The sequence below is a fragment of the Carettochelys insculpta genome, chromosome 12 (genome assembly GCF_033958435.1).
Source record: "Carettochelys insculpta isolate YL-2023 chromosome 12, ASM3395843v1, whole genome shotgun sequence".
NCBI classification, from domain to species: Eukaryota; Metazoa; Chordata; order Testudines; family Carettochelyidae; genus Carettochelys; species Carettochelys insculpta.
The window spans coordinates 25,580,569-25,595,299 of record NC_134148.1 but is presented as its reverse complement, the minus strand read 5'-3'; the positions used below and the strand labels follow the sequence as shown (position 1 = coordinate 25,595,299).

Genomic DNA, 14,731 nt, shown 5'->3' with positions numbered 1-14,731 from the left:
GCATGTCCTTAACTGCGGTGTTCTGGTAAGTCAGACACATTGTTCTGAAAAGCATTGTTTGGTCCAAAAGTAATACACGATAGTTACAAACTATATCAAAGCAGATAGTCATCACTTCCTAACCTGATGCTAATGATACTTCTTGGAAGTGGTTTTTTTTTCTTTCTTGAATAATGTGCTGTAGTTGTCTTTCTGTGCCTTGAAAAACGAGCAAGAAGAGTTATGTGGGTAGAAAGTATGAAGTAAAGATATGCATGGTGAAAAGTCAATAAAACTTCATGTATGACAATTGATGACAAGGTATTAAATACTAAAGCCTCATGCTTCTTTCCACCCACTCTCCAAGGATAATCTTCTGGTTAAGCACAGCACTGTTTGTAGGCCACCGATGGTGGGGAGAAGGGACACAGGGAGCATTTGCCCCAGACCCAGTATTTCAGAGGGGCCTGGAGTTCCAGCACCACCACTGCTACTTTGAAGTGCTCTGGCAGAGCTGCTTTGGCTGTGTGTAGTTGGGGGTGGGGGCAGGCAGTCCTGAGGTTCAGGTGGTGCTGAGGGCAGGCTGCCATCAGTTCCACCCCTTCTGCTCTTCTGCTCTTGGGCCTGCCCCTTCCAGGGTGCAGAGCCAGGCTTCCCTCCCACCTTACCCCCACACCCATGCTTATAGGGGTTTGTGATTTCTAAAGCTCACCAAAGTTTTGCAAATTAAGAAGTCCACGTAGGTCCTGCTAGTATGCTTTAAAGAAGCTCTAGGAACCATTAGTGTGCTCCTGCAGGGTTTACATGGACCAATTAATGCACAACATGTTAATATATGTAAGAAATCACATCCCCATAGCATGCATTACCCTACCATGCAGACAAGCCCTTAATCTCTTTAGCTGGGTCTACACTACAGAGTTCTGTCTATAGAACAAGCCTTCTGTCAACAAAACAAGGAAGCATCCACATGACAAATGCATTCTGTCAGGAAGCTGTCGACAGAATGCAACAGTTTTCCCGGCAGAGTTCTGTCTTGACGGCACGTGGTATAGTGCCTCTGTTGACAGATTGTGCCAACAAAAAATAGTGTAGATGCCCTGGGGGGCCCTCTGTCGACACAGAGGGCTTTTGGTTCACAGGGTTGTCCTGTTTGCAGAGCTTCCAGTCGTCTGTTCTGTCAACAGAGGGCTGGGCAATCTGGCCATTCTTTGTTGACAGAGGGTGTTGACAGGCGGAGCCTGTATTAGGTGTGGATGTGTTCCATAGAGGTTCTGTTGGGAAATATCTGTCGGCAGCAACTTTTTTGGATGGAATTCTGTAGTGTAGACACAGCTTTTGTGTCTCAGTCCTCTATTTTAAAAATATTTCCCTTTTTCATGTTGATACTGTAGTCAAAAATAATTAATTGTAAAAAACACATTTCCACAGTGGTGCAAACTCCTCTGAATGTCAGAATCTTAAAGGTACCAACTCCTCTTATGTCCTAGAGATGCCTTTCCTCTTCATTCCATCTCATAAAGAACAAAGAAGTACACAATAGATGCAATTGGATAATGTTCTGTTTAACTTGATAAAGTGATGGTGCCTGGGAATGTCAGACAAGTGCAATGACTCTTAAGAGTAGTTTTTTTCACAGTATATTAAGCCACTACATTTTGTTCAGTTACAGTGAAACCCTTAACTTCCAGTTGTAAATGTGCATGTGCACTATCAAATTCATAATAAGAAAGAGAAAGTTTTGGCCCTGAGCCTATAAAAACCCATGCCTTACCTTAAATTTACATGAATAAAGTACATATCAATGTCTTTGCAAAGATGAGACCTCAGCCTGTCACATCCTCCACAAATGTAGTTCTTAAAGAGAAGATGAGATATACATGAAAGAAATGCACATCTTACTTAGCCTACCATTCATCTCAAAGATGAGTCAGTAGAACTACCCACTCCCTAAAATTAGGAATTCAAGCATTTGCATGTTTGGAGCCTTAGGGCAAGTCTACACTTAGGGAGAAAGTTGACTTAAAATATGCAACTCCAGCTATGTGAATAGCATAGCTGGAGTCAACATACATGGTGTTGAATTTCTGCAGCATCTCTACAGCAGGAAGTCAATGGGAAAGTTTTTCTCCTCAGCTTCCCTTACCCTTGCAACCTCATCAAGAACTGAGTTCGAAAGGAAAGCAATGAGCAGTCAATTTAGCACTACACCTACTAAATCGAACCCTCAGGAGATTGCTCTCCAGAATATCAATCTCTGATTAAGTGTAGACAAGCCACTTAGTTTGGTCAAGTTCTTGAATTTATTCTGCAGCTGGAAAGACAGAGGTGATGATTATTTTGTTGCTAAATATTACTCTTTTTTTTTTTTTAAGCCACTGATATTCAACTTACTGATTCAGAAGAAATTTCAGCTCAAACAGGGCAGATGAGGATAACAAAGGTATGGTATTCATTTTAGTTTTTTTTTTTCATTCTGTTAGAAGTTTAGACAGTGAAGACCAAATTTCCAAAGGGGCCTCTATCCTGCATCTCAGATGGGGTTTACGGCCTGCCTGATATGATCTCACAGATAAATATTTTTTTTATTATAGCTAAAATCAGAGTAAGTGTCACAAGCCATGTTTTTCAAATTCAAGTTTTACTTTTGCTGTTTTAATTCTGACTTGGAATATGTCATCATCTGAAAGTGTTTTCCTTTATCTGAGAATGCAGAATATTTAATTCATGGTACAAAGAGCATTTAACATTAGTTGTGAATGGTTTGTTTAAAACATTTTTCAGATTGATAAATACATCACTGAGGAATCAAGCAGAAAAAATGTCAAGGTAAGTTTGCTAAATGTATCATAAAGTAGATTTATATATACACACACACACACACATCCATGGCACGTCAGTTTTATAAAATTGACGTGCCATGTATGAATCCTTGGGGCCTAAGCTGTGCTTAATGAAGAACCTATGGGGGAAACAAAGGTATCTGTGTGTCAGTTTTGTGTTCTCCTGATCCTTGGAGCTGCTTGTAGGAATGGGTAGGTAAGGCTAGAGGGAACTCAGTCTCCCCATATCTATGTATGCCAGAAGGAGCCCCTTCACTACTGGTATGATGGACTTAATTAGATACTAACTGACAGTGAGCCATCACCCACCTAGGCCCACTCATGGGTCTGCCCCTCCTGAGCCTTCCTGCTCCAAGAATATTTTCTCCAGGCACCTATGAGTATGCCCCTGCTCCTACAGTGAGTTAAAGGAGCCTTTAACCAAATCCAGCAGATAAGGGGCCATTGGGATAGCTAGGGATTCTGACTCTTAAAGGCATCAATGTGATTACTTGCACAAGTAAAGTTAGTGATAGGTGTCACTGTTATGGAACTGAGCACTAAAGTATTAACTGAACAAATTTCATAGAAGCAGTGCTTTTTTGCCCCAATACTTGCTGTCTCTGAGTACTGGCACGTTGGCAGTTCCAGCCATGGAATGCCTGGTGTGGGGAAGAGGTGGGGAGCTGTCTGAAATAACATGAAATAAGAGCAGATGTCAACTTCAGGGACAACACACTAATGTTTTTGTAATTCAGATAATTAAGAAAAATATTACTGATATATATAAAAATAGGAAATCAGGTTCTGTGTTCTTCTGACATTTCTCTAAAGTAAAATGCCAAAACCTGCTCACATGAGTTGCAAGAGTAATTTTATTGACATCACGAAATCAGAACTCACTTATCTCTCAAGAGTGGTATTACCTGAATGAAGTGGTAACATTTGCACAGAGCTTTGAACTCATTTGTAAATGCTAGGCATTCTTGTTATTCTTATGTTGCTTTCTGTACTGTGAAATGCAAACTGACCCACTTTCTGGCACAAAAGAAAATTAATAAAGAATGTTGAAATGATACAAGGGTGGTGTCAGGCAGAATTGTTTTCTTAACTATGTCCATGGCCTCTGCTGGGAAACTGTCTTCTATTCACATGCTACACTATTAACAGAATGACTTTGCCGTGACTAGCTTCAACAAGGAAATGAAGGTAGGACCTGGGAAATAGTAAAATATGATCTCAAATTGAATTGCTGACTGAAGTATAAAAAACAAAGCAAAACATTTTGACTGGGGCTTTTACTCTATACTGTATGGAGGAAAGTAATTTTTGAAACAAGCACATGAAGGCAGATATATTTACTAATGATCAGGCAGCATATTCTTTATGTACCTTGACTGATTGATAACTGGCTCTCTCACTGAGTCCAAATTATCACAGAAAGCAATCAGTAAAGAAAATATTACTGAAAAATGGTACTCTCAACAATGGAGCATTTTTATTGGTAGGGTACCTGTCTTCAATTTCAGTTTATAAAAAATACATTGTGGATACATTTGAAGTGATGTGTTGTCAGAAAAAATGAAAGAGAATATGGTGAGTATAATAATTAATAATTAAACATTTTTTTCTTTTAGAATTATAGATACCCAGGTTTCAAGTTAAAACAGCTTACAGAACTACCAAGACACTTGGAGGCAGCAAAACTTTGGGATTTGGTTATAAAAGATTACAATTTCAGAGTATGTACCCTTTATTCCAGCTTGCTAAATGGAAATTTCTAACATAAAACGTCACCAAAGATTTGTGATTTATATATTAAATAAGCATATATCTTAAAATATTCATCTTCCGTTTTTTTCTTTGTTTTTTTAACTCATAGAAGATGCCAGATTGAGAAAACTATACAGCACAGTCCATTATTTATCTGCACAACATGCTCAACTCATGCAATAGCAATGAAAGTTCCCCCTTAAAGCTTATTCTTGTATTCAGATCTGATCTCTTATTAAATTGGGGGAAACTACATTAAAATAACATTTAAGTTGCAAAATCAAACACTCGGAAGTTAGGATTCCCCACATATTCAAAGGTGTTTAGACATCTACTTCTCAGTTAAATTAATAGAAGTTAGACATCTCAGTACCGTTAGGGATGTGGGCCATAATGCCAGAAATTAGGGCTTGCTACATGACCTTAATTCAGCCACCTTCTATATTTGCATTAGAGTGTTGTCTTTAATTACATGATCTCACAGTATTTTTGCACAGGATCCATGCCTCATGTAATTTACAGGATGGGTAGTGATCAGAGAATGAATCGGACCTTTGTGGTGCATGAGGCCATTGTTGATAGGACTCCTGCTTGTGAGGCTCTGTGGACCTGGAGCCCGCGTCTGCAGGCTGCCTTGTCCACACAAGCCAGATTAGGTCTGGTCTATACTGTGAGGTTCGTCTTTGAGGAATGTCCCTATGAGTGCTCCACCTAGGTTTTGCAGTGCTGCTGCACCCTTGGTTAGAGAAATATGGTAGCACTTCCCTTGGCAGGCTGTGCATGTGAAGCAGCCCAAACACACTGAGTATGGGGACTGCTGCAAAATGCTATTGGTACCACTCAAGATCACGGAATCACTGTCTTGGTGGACGATACTTGAAAACTTGTGCAAAAGAGTACCATTCCTGAAAACACCTCCTACTTGCACAATTACAACAGAGGTGTCCCTCATAGGATGGGGTGCTCACCTTGCAGAACACACCACACAAGGCCAATGGTCTCGTGAGGAATCCAGCTTGCAAATCAACTTACTGGAATTCAGTGAAGTTTGCAGGGTGTGCTAGTATTCTTACATTTAATAGCAAACAGAACAACACAAATACTAACAGACAATATAATAATCATGTTTTAAATTAACTGACAGGGTGGTGCACAATCATACCTACTATGTATGGAAGCAATCCGAACATGGGAATGGTGCGTCCCACACAACATTACTCTGACAGTGATTTATCTATCAGGCAAGATCAACACTTTTGCAGATGATTTCAGCAGATGCTTCATCAGCAATTACAAATAGGAAATAAATCCCAGGTTTCTAAAACCAGTGTTCAAACGATGGGGATGCCCCAACATAGACTTATTTGCCACCGGCAACAACATCAAATGCCCAACCTACTTTTTCAGAGCTGATCTGTGACTACAATCTCTGGAGATGCATTCTCAGTAACTTGGAATGCTCCCCTCATATAGACGTTTCCACCAGTACCTCTAATTCAATGAGACCTCCTCAAGATAAAACAAGACAAGGCCAAAGTAATAGTGATAGCACAAAACTGGCTGAGACAACCAGGGTATCCTTACCTACTGCAGATGGTGATAGCTCCTTCTTGGCAAGTCTCCTGCCTGCATATCAACAAAGGCTCAACTCCTCACATGCGCAACATGGACAATCTACATCTTAGAGCATGGCTAATCATTGGTTGACATCAATAGAGGAAAACTGCTTGGCTCTAGTACAACAGATACTTATTAATTCCCATAGGTAATCTACAAGAAAAGCATATACTCAGAAATGGCGAAACTCAGCAAATTTCTCCTACCTCATCTGATATTCCACACATCTTACAGTATCTGTTATATCTCAAACAGTTGGGCTTAATACTTAGGTCCATACAGGTACATCTCGCTGCTATTGCAGCATTGCACCCACTGGTGAATGACTGCTCTCTATCAAAAAGTTCCTCATGGGTTTGCAATACATGTATCCACCAATTAAAGACTAAAGACCGTATACCAGCCTGGGGTTTGAACTTCGTCTTAATGACACTCATGAGAAAACTATTTGACCATATGGCAACATGCTCATTCCTTCACCTATCTATGGAGAAAGTTAGTAGCTAACACATCTGTATGTAGGGTGGGAGAAATGGGAGCTCTTATGACAGAACCACCGTATACTATATTTCACAAAGATAAAATTACACTTCGTCCAAACCCCAAATTCTTCCCAAAAGTACCTACTTACTTTCAGTATAATGAACTTTTATACTTACATATTTTATTCCCTAACCCCCATTCAAATGACAATGAAGTGCTCACGCACATGCTAGATGTCTGCAGCGCAATGGCATTCTACCTAAAAAGGACAAAACTTTTTAGAAAAACAGACTATTTGTATTCACCTCAGAACATTCAAAGGGGTAGTAACAGCAACTTTACAAAAGGAAATTATAGAGTGATATATTTTGAGGGAATGAACATTACTTCTAAAGTTTTAAAATTTCATTATCAACCTTAAATAAATTGATAAGACTGAAAATATATATGTATTTATTTATTTACTTTAAAAACTTATGTATGCATATGTTTGGCCCACAGTGATGTCAGAAAGCCTGCTGTATAAAACAATGACTTGAGCAGCTCAAAACTCAGAACTTTAGTCTCATTTCAACTCTAAAAGGTCTTATTTTGTCATACTGACACTACTTTGTCTTCTGAAGCTGACAGGAAATTAATAGCTGAAATAATAAATAAACCTGAAAGAAGGAAAATATCTGCTGCCAGGGCCCAGCCACTGGCGTATGTTGCTTGTTGGTGGGGTGAGAGGGGTAGCTCAGAAAATATTTGCTGCCAGGGGCCAGCTGAGTAGCTTGTTGACATGGTTCAATCACTTGTGTGCCTGGAGGGTTGTGGGGGCAGCCCCAAAAATATCTGCTGCCAGGGGCCAGCCTCCCAGTGCGTGTTGCCTCTGGGGAGCAAGCCCCTGAAAATATTTTCTGCTGGGGGCCAGCCCCCCCAGCACTTAGTGATCCCCAGAAAAGGTGAAGGAGAAGATTAGGTGCTTGTGGGAAGAAGCCTTTTCCCCATGCAGGGCAGAACATACTGCTGTCTGGAAGCATGCTACGAACTGCACAGCTGGCATGTAGTGTGGTGGGATGAGGGGCTAGCCTGTAGGGGATGGGAGGGGCTGCCCTGTACAAATGTGAAGCATAGAAAACAAGTTTTTCAGCCTCTCCTGCTGTCATATGCCGGGAGGAAGTCATCACTCTGCACAGGACAGGACATGCCGCTGTCTGCTGTGCCACTATCTGGTCCCCACAGCCAAGCTGCCATGTACCCAGCACCATCCGTGTGGTGTGGTGGGGCAGGGCCTAGCCGGCCAGCCAAAATGAGATCCTGATGACGCCATGCTGGGGCTCTTTTTCATGGATAGATTCAATCACCCTGCTGGCAAGAAAGAAAATGAGTTCAAATTGCCAGGATTCCTATTTCCTACTTCATGGACACTAGGAGAGCAGTGGAGGTAAAAACAGCCATAACAGACACATTCTGGGTATTGTGGGATAACTCTGGAGGACGATAAAATTAATTTAAAGTAATGTTGTTGCGACACTAGCATTAATTTGACCTTTTAAATTCAAACTTGGCGTAGTGCTGCATCGGAGGGTTGGGGTGAGACAGTTGACTTTAGTGCCCCTTAAAATTGACCTAATGGTGTTTGCCGTGAAGACAATTATGTTGTAAGATCAAGTTAAGTGCCTTAAAAATCTACTTATGCTCTTGTGCAGACATAGCTTTAAAGGTAAGTACTCAAAAATTTTCCAGTATTTGCTGAAGCTGAGAATTTTTTCTACTGATATGCTAGATGCTCTCTTTTACCTTTTGCGTTTCTGAAATCTGAATAAGTGAATTAAATAGAAATTTTGTTTCAACAGGGAGAAGCTTTTAAAGTTTGGAAAAAGTTGTTTCTCTCAGAAGCATCTATTGCTGTTTTACAAGATTGTTTTTGGTGGTGGTTTCTTCAAAAGTTTCAGGTAGAAACATATAAACATTTAAGGTGGTGCTCAATAAGGATGGATTTAACACATGCTTAAAGTGAAGGAGATACTTCAGTACTGTGCCAGATCAAGAGATTTTTGCAATGAATTAAAAAAGAATGGTTAATTTAAGTGGCGGGGGGAGAAAACACTGCAAAATATAAAACTATGTTGGGAATAAGGATCATATAATCAGATTAGACGCTACAAGACATTGCTAAAGCCAGAGTTCAGAATTATATTTAAGCACATATCTAACTTTAAACATGTAGTAGGATTGCTTGCATGCATAAACACTGATTCATGGCCTAAATTCTGGACATAATCATGTGAATTCATAACTATTTCTGATTTTGTGTTGATTTTTTTCCTTTAAAGCCTAATCAAGAAGATCAAGATCATTTGTTTGACAGAATTTCAGACAGTTTTGTGTCACTTTTCCTGTGTGTCCCTAGTGATACCAAAGATGCTTTTTTTCAGGTAATAGTATGGTAACATATGAGTGGCAATGATTAATTATATGAATCTGGCAAGTTTTTAAAGCCATTCTTCTGTCTTTTACATGGGCTACGTCTACACGTGCACCCAACTTCGAAATAGCTTATTTCGATGTTGCGACATCGAAATAGGCTATTTCGATGAATAACGTCTAAACGTCCTCCAGGGATGGCAACGTCGATGTTCAACTTCGACGTTGCTCAGCCCAACATCGAAATAGGCACAGCGAGGGAACGTCTACACGGCAAAGTAGCACACATCGAAATAAGGGAGCCAGGCACAGCTGCAGACAGGGTCACGGGGCGGACTCAACAGCAAGTCGCTCCCTTAAAGGGCCCCTCCCAGACACACTTTCATTAAACAGTGCAAGATACACAGAGCCAACAACTAGTTGCAGACCCTGTATATGCAGCACGGACCCCCAGCTGCAGCAGCAGCAGCCAGAAGCCCTGGGCTAAGGGCTGCTGCCCACGGTGACCACAGAGCCCCGCAAGGGCTGGAGAGAGAGTATCTCTCAACCCCCCAGCTGATGGCCGCCATGGAGGACCCCGCTATTTCGATGTTGCGGGACGCGGATCGTCTACACGTCCCTACTTCGATGTTGAACGTCGAAGTAGGGCGCTATTCCCATCCGCTCATGGGGTTAGCGACTTCGACGTCTCGCCGCCTAACGTCGATTTCAACTTCGAAATAGCGCCCAACACGTGTAGACGTGACGGGCGCTATTTCGAAGTTACTGCCGCTACTTCGAAGTAGCGTGCACGTGTAGACGCAGCCATGGTGTGGAGAAAAGCACTAATAGCATGAAAATTGGTGTGTCAGAGTGGAAAAGAATATAGAGAAAAGATCCACTACTCACTTAGCCACAAACATTCCCTTGCTTAAACAATATGACTATGTCCACTAGAGGGTTTTGTGAACAAAACTGGCATTATGTTGACAAAAGCCAAGGACTGTCCAGATTTCCAAGGTATTCTTTCGACAGTAAATTGAAGAGCACAGCACTTTTGTCTTATCCCGCTCCTCACAAAGCATAATACTTCTGTCAACAGACATTTGTCAACAGAAAGCCGGTCTGGATGTTTGGAGGAGCCTTCTGCCAACAGACAGGGCTTCTGGGACACCGGGCAGCCCTGTGTGCTGTGCTTCCAGTTGGCCATTGTGTCAAGGGAGTGGCTGGGCAATTTGCCCATGATCTGTCTATAGAAGTTTTGTCGCACAATATCTTTTGACACAAACTCTTGTCGACAAATCGCTGTAATCTAGACATAGCCTACATGTTTTGGGAGATCTGTATAGGTTTCATTTTCAAAGCTTACGGCGCACCTAATCCCATTAGCTGCCTAGGTATCGTGAACACTAACATTTCTAATGTTAAGCATTTACTGACACCCAACAGATAACAAGCTGCTCAGAGCAATAGCTGAAGCTCTGAAAGGGGATTTTTTGAGTAGGAAAGAGAATGCCAACCTCACTTCCAGGGCCTTATCCTGTAGGTATGTTGTGAGCACACTTGTTATCTGTTAGACCCTGGATGCAGGCTATTGATAGATGGGACAGGGAACACAGCACAACACCAGCACAAAAAAGCATCCAGGGCACAGGGACATATAAAGCCAACATGAGAGAGGTTTCTAAAATGAGCAGGAGAGAGAAGAGTAGTTTGGCAGAGTGTGGGCTACCTTGGCAGCTGACCTGGCATAGATGCCTAAGTACAGGAGAGGATTTTCATGACTCAGCTCCTTAGCAGAGGAATGTACATCTCTCTGGCCCATCAGCCAGGTGCATGAGATCATCTGCTTAGATTCCTAAGCCCTGCTTTCTCCCTGCCCTTTTTCCTGCATTTCACTCCTGGCTTCTGAAAATCCATTTCTTGGGTGTCTAACTTTCCCTATGTGTTAAAACAAACAAGCAGTCAAGCAGCACTTTAAAGACTAACAAAATAATTTATTAGGTGATGAGCTTTTGTGGGGCAGACCCACTTCCTCAGATCTGGAGCTAAGCCATTTCCAGTACAGCATGGATGGTTTTATAACACAGAGATCCCCCCCAAAAAAATTGAAATAAAAACTGACAAATCAGATACACAGCACTGAAAGGGAGGTCACGCACTACAAAGAGAGTTTCCCTACCTTTGATATTCATAATGAGCTCAGGCAGGACACTTACTATTTTGATCCCCTCCTCCGAACCACGTGCATCCCCTCCCCTCACTTCAGTAATATCTATCGGATTTATAAATTTTTGTTTCAATTGTTTTGGGATCTCTGTGCTATAAAACTGTCAGTGCTGTACTGGAAATGGCATATTTCCAGATCTGAGGAAGTAGGTCTGCCCCATGCAAGCTCATCACCTAATAAATTATTTTGTTAGTCTTTAATGTGCTACTTGACTGCTTGTTTGTTTTGATAGAGTACAGACTAACACGGCTACCTCTCTGTTACTGTTCTCCCTCTGTGATGTATGAGGAGCTTGGGGGGCTAAATTCAGTCCTGAGAATACCAGTAGGTTGCAGGACTCCTAGGAGTTAGGCTCAGAGTTGCAGCACATAAGGGCAAATCTACACTACAGAAAAAGGTAGAATTAAGGTATGCAATTTCAGCTATGTTAATTATGTAGCTAAAAACAGCACACCTTAGTTCAGGCTTCCATGCTGTCTGCACTAAGGGAGAGCAACAGGAACCTGTGCTCCTAAAGACTTCCCTCACTCCGAACAAGGGGCAGGAATACTGCGCCCTGTAAATTCGATTTAGTGCATCTCCCATTAGGTGCGCTAAATCAAATGATGGAAGATGGACAGTGACAGGGTCAGTCTTCCCTCTAGTGTAGATGTGCCCTGAGTCTCCTTTGCAAATTTAACCTTGAAGCATTTTTGAAAGTGTTATCTTATACTCCTACTGAAAAACAATATAAATTCCTACTGAATCACATGTAAGTTAATGCTGTGGACGTGATTATCAACTTCTTGAACTAAACATAATCTACTGGACCTAACCATGACAAATGACACACACTCTGTTCATCCTCCCTTTATATACAAGTTATGTGGGTTGTTTAATTAGTTCAAGTGAGAGTCCAAGATCTGTGGTGATCAGTACCAAAAAAACAAAAAACAAAAAAAAAAGAAAACCCAACACCAATAAACTAGGACTTACTCTTGATTTTCCTGCCAGTAGTTTTGAGCCTGAGAGGCTGTGGCACTTGGAACTCACTCCATTTTCAGGCTGTATTTAAACTATTACTAGGTGATTCCTTCACCACTTACTCTGTATATTTCACAAACAATTTACTCTGACTAAACTTTCCTTTTGGTGTCTCTATTTGGGGGCCTTGTAGCCACAAAGCAATACAATTCACCAGCAGAAAATAGTCATTAGCTCTGAAAAGGCTGTGTGCAATTCCATGCGGTGGTGTTCTGGGTGGAGTCCTGTTGCCTCCCCCTCACACAAAAGAATTAGAATTAGAGATAGTTACAAGTATAGTTGTATGGTGTTTTTAGTATGCAATATATATTACAATGTAGCTTGCACCAGATTACAGATATGTTATAGCATTTAAAATTCAGAGTGATATGTGGGAGCAGCTGGGTTTTTTTATGCAGCCTACATTTGACTGATATGAAATTTAAAATAAACTCCTAGATTTCCCTTATTAAAATGAAATGTTTGAGTAGTGTTTTCTTACGAAAACGTTATCTGAATAGACTTCTTTAGCTTTATAAAAATGCTGACACAGTGCAAAAGTTAGTATGCAAATTCTGAACCTCTGTATTCTGGGTAAAGAAAACAGAGCTGCATGTCTGTGGGGGTGAGAAAAAAGAGAGAGGAGTGACAACTACTAATGTTAGAACAACATGCAGGCAATCTGAAATTAATACCTGGGCCAAACAATATGTCACTAATGAAATTTAATCCTAAAATAAACATGGCAAAGTTTTCCAAAATGCTTAGTTTTCATTACATATAGTGATTACTTAAACCTTAAGCAATTTTTTATTCCCAATTCACTCTTCTATGCTTCATTTGAGCACATAACGACTCATTTAAAGATTATAAAGGCCAGTCTTTTGACATCTGCATTTTATAATTCTTGTTCTAGCTGGCAAATTTGACTTGTACCATTTTGCAGCAAGGTTTTGACCATCACACCTGCTATTATATTTAATGCAGATATTTAATATTTCATACTATTTTTAATGTATTAGTTCAGTGATTATCATACGCAACATAGCTTGGACCAGATTCCAGATATGTTCTAGCATTTAAAATTTAGATTGTTCACAAATTATTTTTGTGTAAACAGAATTATAATGGTAGTAGATTTAGTACTAAAGCTCATTTTGTAACATTATAACTATTATATTCTGTTTAATTCTTCTTTGGGCAGGTGTATCCTGATTGTTTGTCACAAGTCATCTATGCTACTTTCTGTGAAGCATTTCCTGAATCCAGTAACTTTTTTGATGATGCATTTAAAGATGGACTTGTAGATTTAATTTTTCAATGGATATCAGGTACTGTTAGTTTAAATATATTTTGAAATGTATTATATTAGGAATTTCAGATTTCAGAATATCTTTTCCTCATTCAGAGTTTATTATTTTTATCCCCACGAGTGGCATTTAATAATCATCATCATCAGCATCATGATCATCACCAATTAGTAGAGATACTATTGTTAAAGCTGCTTTTCTGAGTCGGGAGCATTAATATCTCAAATTCAAACTCTTGGTTAGAGAATTGAAAGTAAATGGTGGTAGACTGGAAGACAAATGGAAATAATCTGAGCTGCTTGTACATCATTACCACTGTGGATCGAATGTTCTTACTTAGTTAAAAATACAATAAACCGAGACCTGACTGAGGATATATTTAAGTCAATCATTTTGTAGCTGTCAGCAGCTTAGTACCTTTCTACTAGCATCTTAGCTACTCAGATTTATAAAAGTTTGTCTAGAACTTTTATCCTTAGTCAGTAACAAAATTATAAATTCAATTATTATTAATATTAAAAGTTAATGTTAAAGATGCCTCAGCATTATGGAAGTTTAGGTTTTGTAAGCCTGTATTAACTTTATAAATTAAATTTTCTTGCATTTCCATTCAATGTAACACATCTGACTTTATGAACCACCATCAATTCTGTAATCTTTTCCTCATTGCAGAAGACCTGTGAGCTGTTATACATATGTATTTTATATGTCTGTGAAATATTTAACATTTGCAGAATTAGCCAGCAAATGTATAATGATTCCCATGCATATCTATCAGTATCCCCTTATGGGTGAGATGCAGCGTGTGTAGTGCACCATGCTGATATTTTCTGTGTGAACCTGAGTGCAGAAAATTTTCAGAAAGAATCTGTGGTGAGCCCAGCAGTGCAACAAGAGTACAAAATCTTCCAGCCTGAGTACTGTTTAAAAAAAAAAAAAAAGTAGGAAGAAACAGACAATAGGTGCATCTACATGTGCAAAAAACTTCGAAAAAAAGAGGCCCTTTTTCAAAAGAGCGGGAGGAGCGCCTACACACATAAACCCGTCTTTCAAAAGAAAATCGAAAGTATGGGGCTCAGAAATCAAAATCCGAACCCCGATCCTGTATCAGGAAGATCTTTCCCTTT

General features: G+C 40.1%; 1 protein-coding gene across 1 annotated transcript in view; it reads left to right on the top strand.

The window, feature by feature from the left end:
- Window positions 1-14,731, top strand: part of FAM227B (family with sequence similarity 227 member B) — a 176,479-nt gene that overhangs the window by 6,702 nt on the left and 155,046 nt on the right. The window contains exons 4-9 of the mRNA XM_075007227.1: window positions 2,355-2,422; window positions 2,764-2,808; window positions 4,439-4,543; window positions 8,513-8,611; window positions 8,993-9,094; window positions 13,499-13,625. Of these exons, the coding sequence (XP_074863328.1) occupies window positions 2,355-2,422; window positions 2,764-2,808; window positions 4,439-4,543; window positions 8,513-8,611; window positions 8,993-9,094; window positions 13,499-13,625 (546 nt within the window). The remainder of the gene's footprint in view (window positions 1-2,354; window positions 2,423-2,763; window positions 2,809-4,438; window positions 4,544-8,512; window positions 8,612-8,992; window positions 9,095-13,498; window positions 13,626-14,731) is intronic.